A 24,883-nucleotide genomic window follows, 5' to 3' on the forward strand; every position below is an offset into this window, starting at 1 on the left:
TTGGTTAAGGAAACTTGGACTTATTTCAAAAGCATTTAAAAAACAACAGTGGTGTCTTTTAATATATAAATTTTAAATATGATATCTTTTATTATAACATTGTTCTTTCATTAAATAACTAAAAACTATTTGAAACGTCTCCTGGATATGTTTTTTGGTAAATTATTATTGCTGAATGCTCAATGTCTGACAGCATCCCTTAAAGACATAAAACAATTTGTCACGTGGCCTGACATGAAAAACTATGCTCTTGAGAAGTAAAACGGTGCTCCTTTGAAACTGCTTGCTTGACAAGAATTTATTATTTTTCCTATTTTACAGCAGCTCAGTTCCTTTGGCCTGTCACTTTTTCTGATATGTTGTCGTCCTTGAGTTTGTTTATGCGTACAGAAGGAGGGAGAAGGTCTCATTTTCCCCTGGGGTGAGTACTGTTTGGAACAGTGTTTGTGTTTTCTCTCTTTCCCTCAAATGTTCAAACCACCCTTCATCAGCACCCATGCACAGCTTTTACTGTAAATATCATTAATGGACTATGACCTCAAACACTTTACAGACTGTAAAACACACACATACTGTGCCTGTAACAGGCCAAATCCTGAGGTCGCCAAAGCAGTGACCTAAGAGCCTGGTCATTAGCACTGAATTGGGTGAGTTTATTTATTTTTGTTTTTCAGACATGAGCACAAGAGTGGTATTGATGGTGTGAAGGGGTGGAGTGGTGTCACTGTAATGGAAGTTGAAGGGACTGCTGAATGCATGCAGATTCTCATTGAAATGCAGCTCACCGCTGTGCTTTGACAGGCTTTGACATGCATATAGGCAACATTCCTCCCATCAACTCACCAGCATGAAAAATACATGCTGAATTTTCTTTGGATGCGACATTAAAAAAGCAATAACCTGCTGAGACTCAGTTACCGTATTCATCATGTTTTTCATGTTTTGTTGGATGATGCATAAGAAATGATTCAGATTATGATAAAAGTGTTATGGTAAATAAGTAATAATCATATGAGAATGATAAAAAGGAGTGTTTTAAGATATAACATGCGAGACTTAAAACATGTTATGTCTAAATAGGGACATTACATAGAAATGTTTTCTGCTTTTTTAAAGGGAGATTTTTGTCAGGTTTAATTCACTTTTGGGTACAATTTTGTCTTTAAAATATGATTAAGTAGGTACACACAGATATATCGTCACCTTAGAATTATAGGGTTCTATCTGCATTCTGAGCAGTTTTGAAATATTGAGCTCCAAAGTTTTTATGTTGTGTGTATATATATATATATATATATATATATATATATATATATATATATAAATGTCATAATTGTACACGACTTACAAATGAAACATCACATAATGTAAATAATATTGACAAATATGAACTTTATATAACTTTAATATATATATATATATATATATATATATATATATATATATATGTGTGTGTGTGTGTGTGTGTGTGTGTGTGTGTGTGTGTGTGTGTGTGTGTATGTGTGTGTGTGTGTGTGTGTGTGTGTGTGTGTGTGTGTGTGTGTGTGTGTGTGTGAGAGAAAAAAAAAAAAAAAAAACAAAGCCAAAAAGTCTTTAGTTTTTAATTAGTCTTTAATTTTCTCCAACAATCCTTAGGATATTATGTAAAGATCATGTTCCATGAAGAAATTTTTACATTTCTTACCAAAAACATTTCAGATTAGTAATATGCATTGCTAAGAACTTCATATGGAAAACTTTAAACTTTTCTCAATATTTGCAAATAGTTGTATTTTTGTAATTTTGTTTATTTATTTATTTATTTTACTAGGTCTATGAATATATCTGTTATTAATGAAATAATATATTACTATTAAATTTCCTTATTTTCAAATGTATTCTTTATAGTAGTAATAATAATAACAGGGCATGTGTTTCATGAGCTTTTTCCTGGTGAAATTTGCTAGCTTTGGGCAATGTCTGTAATTCAGCAATGACAAGGTTTCATTCATAGTTTCTTTGTCTCCACTTCACACATTACTAGAGGCAACTTCCGCCATCTCCGAGTGCTTCATAATTTAAGGTTGTTTTAATCAGTTGTACTGCTTCCAGATCTCACACACTGTAAAAGGAGCAACTACAAATCATTTTAAGATGATGCATCTTGTGAAAAGGCAAGAACAGAGCAAGCTGCCTGTAAGGTAAATAATCGTGTGTGGCGGTGGCAGTGAGTGTGTGTGTGTGTGGTGAATCCCAGGTGTTATATGATAAATGTGTACTGAAATGTTCCAAGATGATTCTAAAATCCCCCAACAATTGACTAGAAAAACAGTTTACAATGAGGTCACCCTAGGCCAAAACAACAGCTCCAAGATGTTTAAATGTTGCATACGATCCTACATGAGAGGAAATAAACATGTAGTGTGGTTTGTGTTTGCAAACTACTTTTAATAAGACTTAATGTGCTCATCGTGAGTTGTAAGTGCATTAGTAAGTAAGTACAGTAAGTACATGCTGTAGCTAATGACAACCACAAAATACGTGCATCAGTCATGGTGTCATCTTTAAGCAGTCATACATCCCCAGTGTAATCTAAATTGGTCTTTGAGAGCAGTGCGCTGGCGAACTGCAGGAGGATTAGGAGTTCTTTCCAGGGACAGGAGTGATTCTGTCAGGTCTGATTTAAGATTCAGCATGAAAGAACGTGGGATTCATCCTCTGAAATGGGGAAAACAGAGTGTAGGCCAAGCCACCATGTGGGGGGCCCGCAGAGAAGGTGAGGCCCATTTTTACTTGCTTGTAGCTGGACAATATGGTAACTATGCAACACAATTATTCTGGCTATACTGTGTTGGTTCATTCAAGTAACAGAGGTTAAAGGGGTGCTCTTTGTCCCCCCTTTTCATTAAAAAAAGAGCAAAACTTGAGGTTACAGTCAGGCACTGTGCAAGGAGGTTAAAAAACGGCCAATTTAAAAGTAGAAATGTTTTATTAAATCAATCAATAAATAAATAAAGTAAAAAGCATGTATTATGTTCAGCTGTGTTTAGTGTTTATAGAAATGCTTTACAATAAAGTGCTTCATAACATTGTTTAATGCAGCAGTATTTATTAACCTTTGTTAAAAGGTTACTTTTGTCTCATGGCTCCTGGGTGTGGAAACAAGGCCTCCTGCAGTGAATTGAAAATATCCATATTTAAAACATTATAAAAGCTCCATCCGACTGTTTTGGGTGGATGACGTAGGATGTAGGGTGAGAATGGACTAATTTAAAATTTTGGATAACTACTATCTCTTTACCTATTGTCAAAAGTAAAATCTTACAAAGTGCTACCAATTAGGTTGAACTTCACAAAGAGAAGCCAAGCAATTTTTCCCCTTATAATCATTTTAACACCCATATTGTTTGCGTCTTATTATTTTATTACTGTATTTTAAAGTTTATGATTTGGCCCAATGAGGGGCCACAGCTTAACATGTTGTTTTTGCACTTTTGCATCTTTTAAAAGACTAACAGTGGCTCAAAGCTAGTAACTTCTGTTGGGTCATTGGCTAAGATTTTTATAGGTTTTTCCAGAAGAAGAGAAAAAGCTTGCGAGCGAGACGGCCTATGCCATATTGGGCCTGAAACTGAAGCCTTTATGGAAGTGCCAAATATGAATCATTGTAGTCCGGATGCCAGACGGGCCTCTCCTGTGTTGCTAAGAGAGCCCCCCACCCGTCGAGGAGCAGGCAGAGGGGTGGCGAGCGGGGGGCTAAGTGCCTCAGATGGCTGTACAGTTTCAGTTGTGTTAGATATGACTGGATGCTCCTATTCCTGTAAAGGCTACCTGGGTGGTCCGAGGCGGGGGGCTGGATTTTAATACTGCCACCTATTAGCTCCAGTGGGCTGTGATTTATGCAGCTGTCAGCTTGAACTTCATCAGGCTTGCAGGCCCTGGTGAGTTGTGGGCACCCAAATCGGGACCTGAGCTTCCCGGCCTCTCTCTTAAGGAGCTAAAGTAAACGTTTCTTCGAGGGAGGGAGAAAAAGCACGGCGAAAAAAAGAAGAAAAAATGAGAGGAAAATACTGAGTGCATACCTCTGTCTTGCTCAGTCTCCTTCTGAAATATGTCTCCTTTTGAATGTTTGGCCTGTTGAGAGGCATAGAGAGAGAGAGAGAGAGAGAGAGAGAGAGAAGAGAGAGAGAGAGTGTGTGCTTCAAATCGAGCGTGATAATTGTGTTTAGACGCCAAGTGAGTTTATGTATATGCTTGTTGACATTATATTTTATAGAGAGCTTGCACTTTCACAACTTTTTTTGTTTTCTGCATGTCAACCATGATGATTCAAAAATAAAGCTGCAGAACTTACAAGAAGTTAATTTCAGTTCCTGTTAATTATTGACGTTTCTTTACAAAAATCTGAAACATGCAATGGAAATGAATATGTAAAGTGATTATTTAAAAACAAAAAAAAATCACATGGTGTTGTTCAGCTGTAGGCTATGTAGACCATGGTGTAGAAAGAAGGAAAATAAATAAATAAAGATTCAGAATACATCAAATACATTGACATGACATCAAATAATTTGTTTAATAAATCTGTTCATTCCTAATGCTAATTAGGAATACAAAAAAAGTACCAAAATTAAAATGTCTAACATATTAAATGCTGTCCTTCAGCTGTAACCAAACAGAACAGAAGATCACTGGTTGCATTGGCTAGCCAAGAAAGACAGTCTTTGAATAGAAACCAGGTATCATGACTTGAGCTCTGGCGCCACACTTATAATCCTTACAGTCAATCAATTATCCTGATCTGGATTCCTGGCTATATGTTCTGTTGGGCCATCTGTTATTAATTTTTCAAGACTTTGGCGGTGAAAAGATTTTTTCTTGTATATAGTAATAATACTAACATATATATTCTACTTTGCAGCAAGCATTCTTTTTTTGCAATCTGGTATCCGTCTTGCAATCTGCATTCATTTTCAGCAAATGCTCCCTGTTTTATTTTATTTTGTTAATTTTATAAATACTTTTATTCAGCACAGACATATTAAACTGATACAATGTGACAGTAAATAGCATTTATAATGTTACAAAAGATTCCTGTTTCTAATAATAAATCAATATCGTACTTAATAATACAAAATGTATCAATTCCCACAAAAGCATTAAGCAACACAACCGTTTTTAACCGATAATAATCAGTTAGTGCTCAGTTTTTAAACACCAAATCAGGAAATTAGAATGACTTTCTGTCAGTCAAGGAGCTATTGTGAAAAGGATAGCTCATCCAAAAAACATAAAGCACAAGCCTGAAGTATAAGTTCAATATCCAGCCAGTCATAAGCCATAACCAATTCTGCACATATAAATGTTAAGTAAAAGACAAATTTCCTTTCTGCAAACAACACAGAAAAATACCAGTTTTGTAGATTCTTTTTTTTTTTTGGCATATTGGCCCTTTAACGTAGTCAACAAGTGTCAACAGAAGAAGTTTTTCACATCCCTCCTCCCTTTATTTTACATGTGGGAAAATGCGCAACACAAAACTCTCGGTCGCTCAATGCTGCCTTAATCACCAATCAAAATAACGCCCTGATCTCACCACGGCTTAATATAAAACATCAGCAACACTATGAAGAACACATGTCTCTTTTCTCTATTCATTATGAGGAAGGTGTTAGCGCTAGCATGGGGTACTCACTAATTGGCCACCAGATGGTCATTATGTGGCATGTTGTGTGGAGAAGGTTTTGGAGGCTTGTCGCTGAGCACCTGGGGAGTTTTTTGATTGGAGGTTTTCGTGACAGATGATTTATTCATGTCATGTCATTGGTCAGACCTCTGTAGCCACAAGGCACAAATTAAGGGGGTAGTTTCCAAAATGCCCAGGCCACGGGCTACAAAGACTGGGCTCATTTACACAATAAGTCTTTAACAGTGTAAGGGGTCAGGCCATCGTTTGTTCGCTTTTTAGTCATTCACAGAATGAATCAATGTAACATTATTTCCGTAAAGATCTAACCTTATATATAGCTAAAATGTACAATGCTCTTTCCTTTTATAAAATAAATCAGAAAACATTCATTAAAGCTACACTGAAAACACATTGCTCTTTTTGTTTTCGACCGTGATCTATATTTTTATTAATTCAAGCTAATTCTGAAGTCATATATGTGCAATTTATGATGTGGTGCGCCTGAGAGCAAATATTTGGTTTCACCGTGCTCTATCTGGGGTTAAACCCATATTATGTGCTTCAAAGTTGAAAAGTGCTTGCACATGCGCGGAGTGTGACGCTCCCCTCTTCAGCCAAGCTGCCTGTGCAAAGCGGTTTGCTTAATTTACATCGGGTCATGTGCAGAGGTCATACTTGTGATTTTGCAGGAAGGCTTTTGCTTGAGGTCACAAACAATCTTTCCAGATGTGCCAGAATGTCGTCAAACATGCGTAAGCAGAGCCATGCAGTTTTATGACATTATGATATTAAAGATAGCAGTTTGGTCTCCCAAGCAAAACTTATTTTTATTGTGTAACTCACAATAATTTAGGGTTTTGTTCTCATCCATGTTTGTTGATGTGAGAAATGGAAAATGGTTGCATAAAAATAAACACAGTAAAAGGTTTTAGGTTGGTAAAAGAAGTCTTTTCTGGTCACCAAGGCTGCATTAAAATATCATGAAGCATTTGTACAATTTAAAACAACTGCATTTAATCTGAATATATTTTAAAATACAATTTATTTGTGTGTGTGTGTTTTAGGTTTACTCCAGTCTTCAGTGTTACATGATCTTTTAGAAATCTTTCTGATATATTAATTTGCTGCTCAGGATGCATTTATTCTAATTGTTTTTTTGTTTTAGGATTCTCCAATGAATCGAAAGTTCATTCATTAGTTTAGTATCAGCAGATCTCTGAATGTTTCTCTCGCTAGTTTCTCTCCAGAGGTTTTCTGATGAGCCATGTCGCTGTTTGCTTGTGCTGGAGGCTCTTGATCCAGAACACCAAACTCATGCAGCCCTCATTGTCCTCTTACTGAGTTTTGTGTGCTCAGAAGCTAAGTTTGTTTAGCTCAATGGAGCATTCTAACCTCACATGGCCAGGTGCCCAATGAAACATATGGTGAGAATGTACCCCTGGCAGGAGATGGAAGATTCATGGAGTGCTCACCGGCTTTCTGCTATATATCACTTGGGGCCAGGGGTCAACTGAAGAGAAGATTAGACTTCAGGCTGTCTCCGTCTCTATGACTTGGTCTGCTGTCTTTCATCTTGCAGAGTAACACCACCTTGTGGATGTCAGAGTAATAGCAACAAGTGACATTTTCTGAACACAAACAGCAGAAAACATACTTTGATTTTACGAAATATTGTATAAAAATAAATAACAGTACACTTTGTTTATTCATGATCATTTTTATTCATTTTAAAATAAAGTAAAAGTCTCTCAAAAGCTTAGGCTAAAACTGGAAACGGAGTGGAATGCATTTTTATAAACCATTTACAGAATCATATTAATCATATAAATAAACAGTGTTAAAACATCTGAAAATTACAACTCCTGAATTGTTCCATATGATTTGATTTATTATGTGTGTGCAAAAAATATTTTTGTACTGTTTGTTACTGTATTTGAGGTAGAGATGTTATCATCCCAGCAAACATGATAAACAAAAACATACTGAGTTTTTAGATAACTTTGTATGGCAAATATTTCAAACGCATTAATGTACATTGTGATAAAAGCACCAATAACAAAAAACTATAACAACTTGGTTTGTTTTCTGATTTCATAGATCGTGCAACAATAAAAAGAGCAGGCAAACTACCTGAAATAAACCTGGCTTATTTAGTAAAAGCGTTTTATGAAACAGGCCCCTGTTTATATATAGCTGAGAAACAATCATGAGCTAAGGTCACTAAAACTCAATGACGCTACATTCTCTGGTGTACTTACTAGCTATGAACTGAACCTGACATACACCAAGAAATCATCAAAATACCCTGGTGAGAACATGAAAAAGATGAACCAAAGTCACTTGACATCACTGTACAGAACATTTTGCTTCTGGTTAGTTCATTCACAGATAACCTATATAACCAAGAAGAAAAAGTAAATGCCATGTCTTTATGGTATTTGATGTTTATCCACATTGTGACGAGACGCTGCTCCTCTGCTGGACGGAGTTTTTCACCTCTGTTGTTGAGGTTATTCGATTATTCAATCCAAATCGTATGGAGGCCATAGTTTGGAAGAGCTGGGCCTGAATTTCAGTGTCTGGCTTTGCTTTCTCCTGTAATTTCTTCTCCTTTGGAGTAAGCTCATTTCCTTCAGGTATCTAAATAAGTGAAATATTATTATTATTTTTCCATTTACATTTGTGACCCGGGACCACAAAGTGTCTCAAGTGTCAGTTTTTATAAATGAAGAATGGAGGATGCAAAAAAAAAAAAAAGAAAATTATATTCACCTACTTTATATTAGGTGGCCTTAGCTACTATGTACTTACATTCACAAGTAATAATTTTATACAGATGCACTTTTTGCTTTTACATTGTACTTATATTTTTAAAAATACCCATATGTAATTACATATGTAGTTAAACTGGTGACCTTAACCCACCCTTAAACCTACCCATAACACCAAACCTGTTCCTAACCTTACCGTATCCCACCTCAATAAAAGCAAGTGTTTTGCAACACAATACGAACACTACATTGTACTTTTTTATGTAATTAAAGCCACCTAATTTAAAAAGTCTTACCAAAAGATTACATATAAATAAAACTAAATTTTGACTATTGCTACATATACATCCGCAACTTAAAAGAACATGCCACTTAAAAAAATTAAAATAAAAACAGGCAAATTTTCCAAAACAGTTGAGTTTTACTGTTTTTGAATCTATTCAGCTGATTTCGGGGTCTGGAGAGGATCATTGAATCTGATTAGACCACAAATAATTTGATATTTTTTCTATTTAAAACTTGACTCTTCGTTGTTACATTGTGTACTAACACGGAAAATTAAGAGCGATTTTCTAGAGCTATACAAGTAGGAACTACTGTTTGATTTTTACGTCGGAATGAGAGTATAGTTTCTTGTAATACCAGCATAGAAAATCGCCATTTTTTTAGTAGCGTATCCCTTTAAGAGTTTTTGCGCTGTACTATACTGCCATCCCATGGCATAGCTTAAACTGCTTTCATATGTAATACAACTAGTAGACTTGTAATGTAACTCTTGACGTTATGTCTTGTATGTTTTTATAAATATTTTTTAAATACAAAAAAGGGTGGGGGTATTCTTACTTCTGCAGACACTTGTTGCAGCCATATTTTCTCCTCATCTGTAAACTCCATCGTAGAACTGAAACATGAAAGCAGCACATAACTTGTCAATTAATAATAGTAAACCTAAGTAATGCAAGAAGTTCTTAAAATGGTTAGACGTTTAATTAAACGTTAATGTCTCTAATATTTTGACAGTCCGTCTAAGCCTGCCATCTGATCAACGAGCCTCCGCCTTAAGCCTGTACAGTTATAACTGAAAAAATGTTTTCAGGCGATAAAATGTACGCTTATTGTCTGCATAAAACAGAAGAAAAACAAAAACGTGTCAAATGACAATCATTTTTAAAGAAAAACCGCAAGCAAAACGTTTAAGCAAGTTTACTGTACAAACGAAAGTGAAAGGCTACTATCTCTTTAAAATGACAAAAAAAAAATTAAAATTGGTTAAAATTAAGTGATTATTTTAGTTATACATTCCCTGACTTTATACAGGGTCAGCTTAATATACAGCATCGACGATAGGAGTAAGTACTCTATCCCACACATATAAAAAAAATTTTGACTTACCTTTTAAGAGAAATAATTGAATGTATTTTTCTCTTAAAGCAGCGCCGAGTTCCGTTTAATGGTAGTTAAAAAGCATAAAGAACAGTAAAAAATATAAATAAAACACTTTGTGAATAAACATCCGGAAAAAAAAGCTGTGTAAATCACATACATCTATGGTTTAAACACTCAAATGCATCCGTTCACGATTTGTTCGACGACATAGTTTTACTATAGCGGTTATAATAAGCTGTACTATATCCGAAAACATCAATACGCTGAAGCCTGCTTGCAGTTTACTACTTGCTCGTTTGTCCGGTAAGACAAACTGAAAGCAGACGATTTCTCCTAAACCCCGTGCACAAAGCAAGTGAAAGTGAAAGTAACAGTAACAGCACGCTGGAACACGTAAACAACTACGTCTACTCCAGCAAAGAGCTCTGCACCATCAAGCCGATTATACATATTCAAACAATAACAGCTTTTGGCTGCATTTGAAGTCGTTATAGAAAAAGTCACAAGACAAAAAAGACACAAGAAAAAGACACAAGAATGAAAGACATAACGTTTTATTTTATCCCCAACAACACAAGCTACCAGAAACTGTAATTTTTGTCCATTCATATATTGACAGAAAAGACCCTTTTTCCTCTAACAAAGCATAATGGATATCCGTCATTCCCAAAATATTTTTTTTAAAGCAACTGATGTGAGACTTCAGACTTGTGGATAATTGAATGATTAGTTATAAAATAAATGTCACTGATTTAAAACCTGAGCCCCTGAACCAAGTAGATTCGGTTGAGAAGTTATGGATCATCAATGCAGAATAGCAGCATGTTGCTGCCCAGTAGCATCTGAGCATATGGCATATGAAGGAAGACTTGGAAGGATGTTAAGGGAGTTCAGAATTCCTCTTCTGCGTTCCGGGATCTTGAGGCCTTCAGCTCCTTGAGTCTCTCCATGCAGTCTGTCAGACTCCTCTCCCCGTGCACCTTGTTGTCACGAGTTCTAACATTTACCGTGTCACTGGTCTTCTCCTTCTCACCCACCACTGCCATTAAACCAGACATATAAGTTAGAATTGAAATAAATTTGTTAACATATCTGCAGATGACATTTGTCAATCAAAACAAATGCAAACAGCATTTTAACTTAGCTACTGAGAAGCAATCATGCTTTGCTTGCGAGAAATGTGTCATTTGAATGTGTAAAACTATTCATTTACTGATATAGGTAAATAACTAAAAGCAAAGTAAACAGTAAAACTAATAATATATATATATATATATATATATATAAAATTTTACACAAAAAGCTAATTATTTACAGCAGCAAGCAGCAACAAACCAAGAATTGTATATGATCAAAAAGACAGTGTTTTCTAATTTAAATATTACTCTCGATCACTCACCTAAAATGAAATTGTACTGAGCCAACTGAGCATTCCTGATCTTCTTGTTCAGGGTGCAGCCTGGGTCCAGATCCACATCCGTCATCAACCTCCCTGTGGAACTCCTTTTTGTACCTGAGAACGACAAGGGATTGTTATTAATAACAACGTTTAAGCTGGAATCTAAGCTAACAGCTACTAGTGTATGGGAAGTAGCGAGCAGAACGTACTCTCTGGGCGTACTCATCACAAGTGGGTCCTACAGGAACCACCATCACCTGTCGTGGGGACAGCCACAGTGGCCTGTGGGAAACAAAAGCAGAAGAATTTGGTATGCACGCATATGGTGTGTGACTAAACATTATCAAGTGAGAGTCCCCATTCCAAGCCGTACCACTTTCCCCCGTAGTTTTCAGTCAGGATGGCGATCATGCGCTCCACTGAACCCAGGATTGCTCTGTGGATGATCACAGGTCTCTTCTTGTCATCGCCATCATGGCTGAAGAGAGAAAAAATTTGGATTACACAATGTTAATCTTAAAAAAATCCAGTTGAATTTGCAGAAGGGTTGTAGTAATCAAATATAACCACAAAACGTCACTGTTGTACAGGGAACACAAATTGCTTTGGACGTACTCTCAGGTTTTGTTTTTCCCTTTTTACTTTATTCAGAAAACCATGTTATTTTCTTGAGTAAACATACCTCACAAAAGTAAGATTGAAGCGAATAGGCAACTGGAAGTCCAGCTGAATGGTGGCACACTGGTGATACCTGCCGATGGCGTCCTTTATCTGAATATCAATCTGAAATCACAATATAAAATAAATATTTGAGTGCAAAGTCATTTCCTAAATGTACATATTTCATATGCTTTATTTATCCAGTTGCACCTTTGGTCCATAAAAAGCTCCATCACCAGGATTCAGAACCCATTTCTCTCCAAAATCATTCAGGCTGTTCTCCAGTTGCTAAAACAAATAACAATTCTTAAGTCAAACTAGACCAGATATGCATGATTTTAATTCTGTTCTTGTAAAGTGTCAAATTTTACCTTCTCGGCCTGGTCCCACACTTCGGGTTCTCCTAGGAACTTCTCTGGCCTGGTGGAAAGGTTCAATTTGAAGGTAAAGCCAAACACGTCATACACGGTGCGTGTAGGAAGTTCAGGCAACCCTTTATCTCAGACTCAATCTGTTACATAGGAAAATGGGTAAGGAGGTAAGATGAGGAGAATATTGACCTCTTAAATGCAATTCAAAAAAATCATTAGTCTCATTAATCAAACATAGTCCTTCAACACACAAAAAATTTAGAGCTTCCACACCAACTCAAGCATAATTTATTCCCAAGTAACTTGCCTGGTCCATAGAGCAGAAGATGTGTGCGTCATCTTGTTGGAAACGTCTGACCCTGGTCAGGCCTGTAAGAGCTCCAGACAACTCGTTACGGTGCAAGACCCCAAAATCAGCCAAACGCAAAGGCAGTTCTCTCCAAGAGCGAGGCCGGTGATCAAACATCAGACTGGCAAATAAAAATATTGTTATTATCTTTGCTTAACTTTTTGTGTTCAGGAATAATGCCAATGCCTGCTACAATTAACTCCACTTCAAAACTTCTGTTGCAGTGAATACAGAAAGATTTTGTACCAGTGTCCAGGGCAGTTCATGGGCTTGAGAGCAAAGATCTCCTTTTCCACCTCAAAGGAGAACATGTTTTCGCTGTAGTGCTGCCAGTGTCCTGAGGTTTGCCATAGTTTGCTGTTGTAGATGTTGGGTGTGACCACTTCCTGGAATCCCCTCTTTCTATATTCACTCTACACAATAAAATTTAGAAGTGAAAACGCATAAATATTCAAGTGGTTGGCTCACAATCATTAACAGGGTCCTTGAAGTGGACCAACCTATCCATTACATGGTCTACTGAACCATGACATCCATAAAATGCAATTTAGCATATCCTAATAGACCTCTGCAAACCCTGCTCCACATCACACCCTTGTTTTGTCAGCTATTGTAATTTTTTAAATGGATGATATTGCCTCTGTAGTAGCGGAATGAACTATGAATTCAAAATTGGGGGAAACTCACTCTAATAAACTCGATCAGCGTATTATAGATGTAGGCTCCTTTAGGCAGAAAGAAACAGCTACCCGGGCTCAGGTCGTGGAAGAAAAACAAGTCTTGCTCCTGGAAAGACAAAAGCGGGGAGAGAGAGTGTGTGTGTGTAAAACATTAAAGGTGTGAGAAACAATTATCATACAAGTCAGAAATCTAAAAAGAGAATACAGGAGGACACAAAGGAAAAGAACGAGAAGTTCAAATGAGAAAGAAAGACAAAAAAATAGGACAAATGGCTGATTATGCTCTTGCTTTTGTTGTGACAAAGTGTTCCCTGTGCACCCATCAGCATGCCCATGAACAGATGGCACATTAAGGAGACAGACATCTGCCTTCTTTATGGGCACAGTCCCCGTGCTCTCTCCACCAAGCCCACCTATCAGACCTGTCTTCAGTCACCACAGATTCAAGACTCCCTACACAGTGCATCAAATGAGTTGCTGGCTGAGTCATTAGCACACTGAAGTGTCCACATGTCCTCCAGTGTGAGCAGTTTTGTACCCCAAATGTTGAGCGGAAAGTGGCTTTTTTGTATTAATTTGCACACTGCAGACTTTTATAATTATTCAGTTCCAGTTGGCCAGATGCGCCTATATTTTGCTGCTGGATTTGCCATTTAATTGCAGTACCAAGCGAGTAAGGATGGTGGTGGGTAAAAGACATCTTTTATTATTTTTTTTTTTTTTTTTTTTTTTTTAAAGAGTCTGTACTTTGATGACAGGAATTAAATATACTAATGGTGCAAAGTATTTAAATAAGGTATGATTTACATAATCCATAGACAAGGATTACCACTGATGTGGCATTTTGCGTATTCTTGGGGGCAACTTTATAAATACATTTTCTTCATGTTATTATGATGTGCTGCCACATGCATATTTCATATACATGTATGGCTTATCTGTAAACAGTACCTGCATTTGCAGTGAAATGGTTTATATTAAAAATCTGTTACATATTTCTGAGTGGTGGGCATGTAAATTTTCACACATCTGCACATACCCTTCCTAGTTTGCGGTGATCCCTGTTTTTGGCTTCTTCCTGAAATTTCTCCCATTCTTTCAGCATTTTAGGATCAGGGAAAGAGATGCCATAGATCCTTTGGAGGCTCTCCATGTCAGCTTTGCCCTCCCAATACGTAGAAGAGTTCTGTGAAGTACATCATATACATCATCTGGGATTATACATTATGCCGTAGGGATATAATGACAGAGGAATATGGAAAGGAGTTTTAACAGTTGAAAGTTTCTGCAAGGGAACTGGGAGAAAACTGTGCACCTTGTGGATCTTCAAGGCCTTGATCTTTCCTGTGTGTCTCACATGAGGCCCTCTGCACAGATCAATCAAAGGTCCACACCTACAGAACCAACAGGAAAATGTGTAAATACACTGTATATTCACTACTTTTAATCGAACCAAAAATAGAGAGAATTACAATATTGTGAAATATTAGGATATAAAAATGTTTTCGTTTATTTTAAAATATTTTTTATTTTTGTGATGGCAAAACCTTCAGCAGCCATTACACCAGCCCTCATGATCCTTTAGAAATCATTCTAATATACTGATTAGGTGCAGAAAAAATTATTTTATTATTTTAATTATTCATTATCAATATTGAACAGTTTAGAATAATTTGATGAATAGAAAGTTTACAAGAACAGCAGTTGTTTGAAATATAAATATTTTGCAACCCACAAACTTTTCAAATGTAAATAGACAAACATTAATAAACTATTTGCAAATAAATACCTAATTAAATACAAGAGTCAAGACTTTCATTTTAAGCATAAAAAGAGTAAGTATAATAATGCTTTAAATTGCCGTTTTTCCCCTTGCCAAAAATGTTAAAGTTTTGCATTTAATTTAATTGCAATTTTGTTTTTGTAAATATCATAAATTTTTCCCTGATTTAAAGAAAACAATCAATAAAATGTCATTCAGCGAAACAATTTCATCAGGCACATTTACAAAAAAACCCCAAAAAACATCATATTAAATTAATTACTTTCACCTCAAATACTAATCAGTTGTTTATTAAAAAAAATAAAAAAACAATAAAAGATTTTTCCCAAGAATTTGTACCAATTAAAAACAATACATCTTAAAGTCTTTGACCCACATACTACAAAAAGCTTAATCGCTTAACAAAAAGCATACCTGTAAACTGTAGTTGTTGGGGTGGTAACCTTTTCATTTAGGATCCTGCACTTGAACTTGTTGTACTAGACGAAAGAGGGAAGCATATTTCACTGGTCTGAACTTCAAGGCACTCGAGTGTTAAGGGCTTATTCATAGCATGAGCCTATATTTCTAGCTCTTAGAAAGAAGCACCTACCTTGAACATCTCCAACAGAGTCTCCTTCTTTACCTCCAGCCTCTCAAAGGGCTGCTTTTCTTTGATGATCTTCTTACACAAGGTCTCCAAACAGGGAAAATCATTACTCGATACACCTCTGAGAACGGGCAGGCGAGGAAAGGAAAGGAAAGGAAAGAGTAAGTAAAGTACACAAAGGTGCACAGGTTCATTAAAAAAAATAACATAGGCTCTTCTAAAAATAAATAAATAAATTAGTGCAAAGAATTACAAAACATCTCTCAGATGTCTCCAATTAAAGAAACTTAAGTCTTCCGGCAGTCAGTCTTTAGTGTTCTACGACAAAGCAACGCAATTTCAGAAAAATACCTACTCTAGACCAGACAGAGCCGTGCTAACAATTGACAGTGATATTAATCAAAATGAATACATTTGCATATATTGGCTTTCAACAAGTAAACTACAGCATTTATTATTCTTTTTCCAGCTTGTCTAAAGCCACTGCACTGATCCCGGTCAAACAAAAAGGTCACGTAATTGTTAAAAGGAATGAAAACTCAATGAAAAAAATGTGTCGTTTCTTGACCGGCTACTTAGCATAATTTCTAAGCACAGAAGAATTAATGTGACTTTCAAGCTCTGGCTGACAGTTTTATAGACGGTAAATGGACACAATAGTGGCTTGAATTAGCATGGATGACAACAGTCACGTGAAGCATACAGTTATTATTTGATGCCTATGGTCTGCCCTGTAATACAACAGCTCTTTTGATGAGCAACCCCAAAACACACACACACAACAATATATATGTCTATATATACACACACTATATATAATATGCCTGACTTACTCATTTTCAAGAAACATATCATAGTAAAAGCCATTCTCAATGGGAGGTCCATAACAAAGGCATCCTCCATAGACTCGCTCCATGGCCTCTCCCATTATGTGGGCACTGGAGTGCCAATACACCTGAAGAAAAAATGTAGGTTTTTTTTAATAATATGTAAATATATGCACTTTCAATCATCTGTACAATAAAATGATCCATACAATAAACATTTCCTCTAGTGAACCACTTCATATGTGGTGGAGTAGACATATGTGCCAGTATTCATTATTGCGATATCACAATAATGAATATGCACAGTATTGTTATCATGGGCACTTATTATATTATATTAAAAGAATTTTTTGTTAAAAATGTGTTAAAATAAACAAATTAATAATTCAAATACTTAATAACATGTTAAAATCAATGTAATTATAAACGGTTGTAAACATCTTTTTATAGCTAACATAAGAGTTGTATTACTTTTAACAAAGATTAATAAATTCTGTAGCAAACGTAGCTTTTGTTCACTGATAATGGTAATGCATTACCTAAGGTTAACTAATGATATCTTACTGTAAAGTGATATCTACTAGCCTTTTAATACTTTTCCATTTTAATCTGTGTAAAAACAATATTTACTTTACACATTTTTTGTGCTGTGCTTTATTGTATTTTGCATTCAAAACGTTCATATATTTGTTATAAGAAAAAAGGCATTTAAACCTGTTGAGCTGTATTATGACAACACTTTTTTGCAAATAAATTTCAACACGGTGATAATACTGCATACTGTGATAAAAGCAATTCATCGTAACATGAAATAAATAATTTATACCAGCATATGCCTATGGCGAAGCATTTGGACTAGCATTCCTTAAAATTAATAATGCAAATGCAACTTAAAAAAAAAAACTCTAAACTTACTGCTTGTGCCTCTTCATCATCGAATTTGAGAAACACTAGACTGCAGTCTTCCTCTAAGGGCCTGTCTAGATCCCATACCACATTGTTCACTTTGGAGATCACAGTGTTATCAGCAAGGCCTTGGCTGTTAAGGATTATAATTATAATGTCATACATCGTGATTACAATTTATTGCTTGATTTGCAAGCATAATGCAATCAAGCAACTAACTAAAGTACCTTTCAATTAAATGGAGAAATCTAAGTTTAAGGTAAACTTCTATATAATCAATCAATTCATACATTATTAGTGGTGCTTGCCTTTTAAGGCGAAGCACACTATTACTATTCCTCATACTTATTCTTACTTATTATTATTATAGATTCCGTGACGATTTTCGGTGCGTAACTAGTCCCGCAGTTTTTGCCACACACCCTGAAGCGGGCGTCAAATCGTGCGGGTATTGTGGAAAGATGTGCTATGACTTTTATAAGCGATCGGGCGTCACGATTTTCCGTACACCGGCGAAAAATCGGGCGAAAAATCCATAGACGTAACATTGCGACCAACTTTGACGGATCGTAGCGCAGAGCGAGAATATCGCACAAACTTGTAAATCACCAGATTTGAAGACTTTATCAAGCTGAACGAGAACATACCACACAGTGGGGTAAAGTTTTACCCCTGGGGCAAGAGACCTCAAAGTTGCCCCATTGACATAGTATGGTGAGGGAAAATGCACATGTGTTTTTCCTACTATGGTAATTTACATAGGAATTTCGCAAATCTAAATAACTTTGCATTAAAATGTCATAGAGACGTGGGGTGGGCTCGTTTTACTCAGCTAACCAATCAAAGTCTCTGAATCACTATGAAGGTGTCAAGCCACGCCCTAGCAACCAATTAGAGCACCCTAGCAACAGATCCCATAGACTGCCATTATAATGGTTCAGATGGGTATCTTTGGATCAGAGCGTCATAGAGACATGGGGTGGGCTCGTTTGTCTCGGGGCAGCAAACGGCCAATCATGAACTACTTCACTTCAGCTGTTCGTAGCCACGCCCTAGCAACCTTTATCGATGACCTTAGCAACCAAAATCTTAACCAAAACTTACATATCTTCAAAAAGAACGTCACAGAGACATGGGGTGGGCTCGTTTGACTCGGGCAGCAAACAGCCAATCCTGAGTCACCATAGACATCTCCTATCCACGCCTTAGCAACCATAATCAAACACCCTAGCAACCTTTTAGCAAGACCTATATCTTTGCATCAGAACATCGTAGCGACATGCTAGTCATGCTACCGACATGCTAGTCACTTTGCTAATCATGCTAAAAACATGTTAGCGACATGCTAGTCATGCTGGCGACATGCTAGTCACTTGCTAATCATGTTAAAAACATGTTAGCGACATCTTTAGTCATGCTAGCGACATGCTAGTCACTTGCTAATCATGATAAAAACATGCTAGCGACATGCTTAGTCATCTTTAGCGACATGCTAGTCACTTGCTAATCATCTTTAGAAACATGCTTTAGCGACATGCTAGTCATGCTAACGACATCTTTAGTCACTTAGCTAATCATGCTAAAAACGCCAGCGACATGCTAGTCACTTGCTAATCATGCTAAAAACATGTTAGCGACATGCTAATCATGCTAACGACATGCTAGTCACTTTGCTAATCATGCTAAAAACATCTTTAGCGACATGCTAGTCATTTAGCGACATCATTAGTCACTTTGCTAATCATGCTAAAAACATGTTAGCGACATCTTTAGTCATGCTAAGCGACATGCTAGTCACTTGCTAATCATGTTAAAAACATGTTAGCGACATGCTAGTAGTCATCTTTGGCGACATGCTAGTCACTTGCTAATCATGATAAAAACATCTTTGGCGACATGCGTTAGTCATCTTTAGCGACATGCTAGTCACTTGCTAATCATGCTTTAGAAACATCTTTGGCGACATGCTAGTCATGCTAACGACATGCTAGTCACTTAGCTAATCATGCTAAAAACGCCATTTAGCGACATGCCAGTCACTTGCTAATCATGCTAAAAACATGTTAGCGACATGCTAATCATGCTAACGACATGCTAGTCACTTTGCTAATCATGCTAAAAACATGCTAGCGACATGCTAGTCATGCTTAGCGACATGCTTAGTCACTTGCCAATCATGCTAAAAACATATTAGCGACATGCTAGTCATCTTTGGCGACGACATGCTAGTCACTTCTGGCAATCATGCTAAAAACATGCTAGCGACATGCTAGCCACTTTGCTAATCATGCTAAAAACATGTTAGCGACATGCTAGTCATCTTTAGCGACATGCTAGTCACTTGCTAATCATGCTAAAAACATGCTAGCGACATGCTAGTCACTTTGCTAATCATGCTAAAAACATGCTAGCGACATGCTAGTCATCTTTAGCGACATGGTAGTCACTTTGCTAATCATGCTAAAAACATGCTAACTACATGCTAGTCATGCTAGCGACACGCTAGTCACTTTGCTAATCATGTTAGAAACATGCTAACGACATGCTAGTCATGCAACAGAGGGCGAGTTTTGCCACGGCAAGCACCACTCACATTTTCTTCAGGAAATGTACTTTCTAGTTATTATTATTATTATTTTTTTTTTACATGTTACCCAGACTGGTTTTCTAATATACCTGGAAGCTTACACTATAAATATATAAATATAGACATTATGTTCCTCTCTTGTAGGTTTGCTTTCGATTAAAACAAAACAAAAAAGTTCTGCATGCATCTACTGTCCCGCCCCAAATTCCTGTCAATAGTTCTATGCCAGATCACTCGCACGAACAGAACAGAATCCTCACTGTTTATACTCTCTTACTATATGAGTATTTAAAAATAATAGTTCACCCATCTTTTACAGGTGTCATTGCTAACCATGTCATCAATTAAGGCAAGAATTAATAGAGTTGAATAAGCTTGCCCTTTTAGATAGTCACTTACCTGATCCCACAGGCAACCTGGTAAGGTGTGGTCTTCCAGGATTCCCCATCTACTACTTTTCCATCAGGAAGTGTGATCTTGATGGGCTTGCTGTCTTTTGCTGCTTTATCTGACAGCAGGGCATCATGTTCTGCCTTCAGCTTGCTATAAATGGAGAGACGCTCATCGATGTACTCTGGTAGAGGATTCAACTATAGAGAGGTGCAGAAAAAAAAAAGAGAGAGACAAGACTTGTATTTTCACTGTCCACTGTTTCAAGGGTCCTACAAAGATACGTGTATTGTAAATAATAACAGTAGACATTCTGCCATTAATTTACGAGCCAAACAAGCCCATCCTCTAGAATTTAAATCAATGCACAATTGCACATATGCCAACTGTTTTTAGTTTGACAACTAGCCACATGCTTAACAAGGCATTTATTGGTTTATACAGAGAACATCATTTTTTGAAGTCCATTGGGGAATAGGCAAGCCTTGCTATGCACTGCAATATCCCACACAACACAGCCACAGAATGACAACAGTTCACACCTCAGCCCTGCCACCAGCATCTCCACCAGCATTCTTGTTTTTCTTCTTTCCTCCGTCTTTGCTATTCTGAAAGAAAGGGCGCGACGTTCATTGGTTATTACTTTTAACTGTCAATTATTTGCTCGTGCCAACAAAGAAAATGTTTCAAGCATGTCACTCCACCCGGTACAAAGTGATCAAGAAACAAAACCTGACCGCAAACGAGCAGTGCATATTAAATATATTTTGCACAACTGTCAAACAACTAACCAGAACAACATGGTCTCAAAAACTACATCAAAATAAGGCATTAAGGGTTTTGACAGCAACATGCCTTGACTGTCTCAGAGGACTTCTTCACTAGCTAGTCAGCTAACTCATGCACATCTGATACCTTCTTCTCGTCCATTTTCAGGTCCTTCAGCTGTTCGGTAACGCTCTCATCCGCCATAATCAGACAAAAATATCACAAGCACGATCCAACACAGTAACACGACCCAACGCAGATTTTCACAGTCTTTATTCAGGACACCGGCACACACGTTTCCCGGATATCGCGGGGAGGCAATGCTGATGCAACAATGTGATGAATTTATAACGTTGTCCGTGATTGGCGATTCACTGTGATTGACGTAAGTATAAACCAATCATTAGCCAGGATATACGCAGAATGGCGCAGTAAGATGATGCAACGCGAGCAACACACTATAAAAGGTAAGGCAGGCTTTTCCGTATATACGTCTGTAATGTTATTTATAATCATAATTTAATTAGCAATTTTTGTCAAGTTAGCAACATGAAGCTTTCTTCAGCAAAAAAAAAAAAGTTTTATTCACGTCTGTACGATTTCGCCTCCAAAGTAAAATAATGGGGTTCAATTCGAGAAGCTGTATAATAGCAATGCATTTTAGTGGCACCTAGTGGTCCGAAATGAGAAGCGCAACTATTAATAATAACAAAATATGACACAGTGGTATAGAAACAGCACCTTAGAGGGTACTTACACAAAAAACATTTGTTTACATCGAGTATTTATAGCGAACCTACTGGGTACGAAACATTATTAACCTCTAACTACTGCTTCTACTTCTGACTTTAGCGTATTATTTACAAGCAGGGCTCTTGAACTAAAAGCCCTTGTGGCCTGGAAAAAAAAAAAAATCAAACGGAAGTAGAGGTGTTTATTAAACTGAAAAATCGTCATTAGTAAAACAAAGGGGCTTTGTTTAGGATCAGGATTCACTGTAACATTTTCTTTTTTTTATTGATTTCCTTTACACTGAAGTGGGCGTAAAGTTCAGTTTGCTACAGCGATATTGATTTACTTTCATTTTTTTCTTCCCTTTTTATTCTTTTGAAGTTTTTGCTTATATTTTTAGGGCATCAACTCATCAACACTTTAAAAGTGCCTATATAATGTTTGTTTTTAATTCACATGCCGGTCAGAGCTCTAGTGTCAATGTTATCGCTGTGTAATAGCAGGGCATGTAAATTTGCTTCATACTCCATTGAGGAGGATTTACATATTCATTTAGAAAAGCTAATTGTTCAGCATGCCCAAACAAAGCCTATAAACTCAAGGGTGTTTTGGACTTTGAATGCCAGTGTAAATAAGCCCCATGGACTCAAACAAATTTGCGGTTGCATCCTTGGTGCAATGGTTGGAAATCGTGGAACCGTGTCATCCACAGTCTTTGCCTGCTTGAATGCGCAGCTGTATCTTTTTTTTTATTTTCAGTGCTTAAAATTTTATGCTGCTTAATTTTTAAAAACTGTTTTTTAAGACATTTGTCACGTCCACCTACTCTCATGCATTTTTGAAGCATGAACCAAGATAACATAAAACAGAAAGACAGCGCAGCTGGCCGATCGTACTGAAAACAATAATCCTGAAGGCCCATTTTGCAGAGGGTTTTTAGAGGTTTACTTTTTAGCATCAAGTGCAACTGCAAAGAAGTGAGGTGGAAGTCAGGTCAGGTTTCAAGACCTTACACTTGTTTAAGAAGAGGAGTCTAGTGTCGAACTGACCTGAAGGTCTCTATTAGATATCTTGTAATTTCATGGTCCAGAAAATGCGTTTTGAGGCCACAACACTGTAGAGTTCTCAGTTCACTTAAAAGAAATGAGCCTTTGCTTCCTGCTTCAGATGAAAGGATTGCAATTATTTTCCTCTAAATTACTCCTCACATAAATATTGAGACTACATTGAATGAACGCAAACATCAGATGGAAATATGGGTTTTGTAATGATGTATACTACAAAACAAGGTTAAAATCATTTTATACGTTTTAAAAATAACATTCAAAAAAATGTCAAGGACATGTCTGACCTACATTTTTAAGTCTAGAAAGAAACTCTTTCTCAAGGAAACATGAATATTGTCTGGATTATCCTCCTCTTGTTTGTTTAATTCCACCCGTTTGCCATTCACAAGCAGCCCGAGTGGAACAGGTGACTCCAATGAATTTTGTATAGTGACAAAGGGTCTGTATCTACGTTTTAAAAACACTTCTCTCAAAGGATAGGCCAATGGCTTATGCAAATTCATCCTGTGCATGTCAGTAATTTATTCTAGGGGAGTCACACAGGCTTCAAACCATCCACTGGCCTTAGAGAAAACCCTTCTGAGATGTAAGGAAGAAAAGACAACAACAAATTGTGTGCAGAGGATTATTTCTTATAATGCGATGTATTTATGGTAATTGTGCAACTGCTTGAATTGTAGTTTTTTAAATTGATTCTTACGGACTCTTTAATGGTAATATATTCTTTTTACGGTTGTGCAGGGAGTTTGTATGGTTGTGTCGTCTTAAATTCGACCCCAAGGTAACTTAAAAGAGTGGATTCTGAACATTATTGAATCTGCGAGGCTAGATACAGTCTCTTTACCGCAAAAAAAAGTTGCTGGTTTAAAGAGAATCTCTACTGAGGTTAAACTGTAAATAAAACGAATCCTCATTGCCTTCGAATTATCCATCAAAGAACGGCCTCTCTCAAACTCGCTCCGATAATCTACAAAAAATAAGCGACTCCCAAGAAAGTGCCCTAATCGATCAGTCGCAATGCTTTCCATTAGTTTGCGCACAACAGAGCAGGGCTGTCAGTCTGTGTGAGATGTCGAGTGGAAAAGATTGTTCCCACAGGATCTCAACTCGTATATCCAGCCCAGAGGGTCTTTCCTTGAGAGCCAGCAGTAATTCTGTCGGCCGTCTCTGTAGACAGTTGTTGCACTCTTTCTTTTGTATAGCCTTGGCTTGAGCATAAGCTTTAAAGAGGTCTCCATAATCACAGGTCACTGGTTTCGTATCCACACACACTTACCATATTCCTGAGGCATGTCTCTTACTCTCTGCGCTCTGTGACATTGACAGCTGTAATGACAGTGACAGTTTCATGTGAGAAGCGGTGCAGTGAACTCACCGTAACTGTCAGACCAGCCGACACTCCCAGGAGCATTCAAACAAATCTTCAAGATGCACTTCAGTAACACTTCGTAGTAACTTTTCTCATGTACTTACTGTGTAAGTTTATTTAATTTGAAAGAAATGAATGAGCAAGGATACATTCAACTGGCAGTAAACGGTATGTTGAGAAATGTATCTTTTTTTTTCAACAAAACAATTCATTTATTCTTCAAAATATTACCATATTCATATAAAGCATGCTAAAACGTAAAACAATTCAAACACTTGTGCACAAATGCGTGTATGTGTTAAAATATGAAAACTACTGACTCTAAGCTCTGTTGCTTTTTTCGTTTGTTTTTAACGCTTTTAAACGGACAGATGGAAATATTCACAAAAGTGCTCAAATACACACACACACACACACACACCCAGACACAGATGCCGTTCATTGTGTTCAGTGTGTCTGTGTACAATAGCAAATGGTTAACTTTGTTGGCAAAAGTTGCTTTCGGTAACCCCACCCAGTATTGCTCTGATATTTACCTTTTGTACAAATAGAATATCGCTTCTGTTTATATTTTGTGTGTG

At 36.9% G+C, this 24,883-nt stretch overlaps 1 protein-coding gene and 1 long non-coding RNA gene across 2 annotated transcripts; both read right to left on the bottom strand.

Moving 5' to 3' along the window:
- Window positions 1-7,870: 7,870 nt before the first annotated feature.
- On the bottom strand, window positions 7,871-10,178 carry LOC122349156. Its single transcript, XR_006251424.1, has 3 exons — window positions 9,832-10,178; window positions 9,283-9,340; window positions 7,871-8,308 (listed from the first exon to the last, which is right to left on the bottom strand). It is a non-coding gene; the product is annotated as an uncharacterized LOC122349156 (long non-coding RNA).
- Window positions 10,179-10,363: 185 nt separating this feature from the next.
- On the bottom strand, window positions 10,364-21,466 carry LOC122349155 (threonine--tRNA ligase 1, cytoplasmic-like). The gene is given in 20 exon segments (XM_043245100.1): window positions 10,364-10,864; window positions 11,225-11,338; window positions 11,430-11,506; window positions 11,598-11,702; window positions 11,907-12,007; window positions 12,095-12,172; window positions 12,256-12,357; window positions 12,360-12,395; window positions 12,563-12,725; window positions 12,851-13,017; window positions 13,292-13,390; window positions 14,324-14,470; window positions 14,600-14,678; window positions 15,482-15,546; window positions 15,660-15,777; window positions 16,490-16,611; window positions 17,399-17,522; window positions 20,376-20,566; window positions 20,909-20,974; window positions 21,282-21,466. Coding segments are annotated over 20 exon segments (2,160 nt in total). The 5' UTR covers window positions 21,339-21,466; the 3' UTR covers window positions 10,364-10,715.
- Window positions 21,467-24,883: the final 3,417 nt, after the last annotated feature.

The sequence above is a fragment of the Puntigrus tetrazona genome, chromosome 7, assembly GCF_018831695.1.
Source record: "Puntigrus tetrazona isolate hp1 chromosome 7, ASM1883169v1, whole genome shotgun sequence".
In the NCBI taxonomy this organism is placed as follows: domain Eukaryota; kingdom Metazoa; phylum Chordata; class Actinopteri; order Cypriniformes; family Cyprinidae; genus Puntigrus; species Puntigrus tetrazona.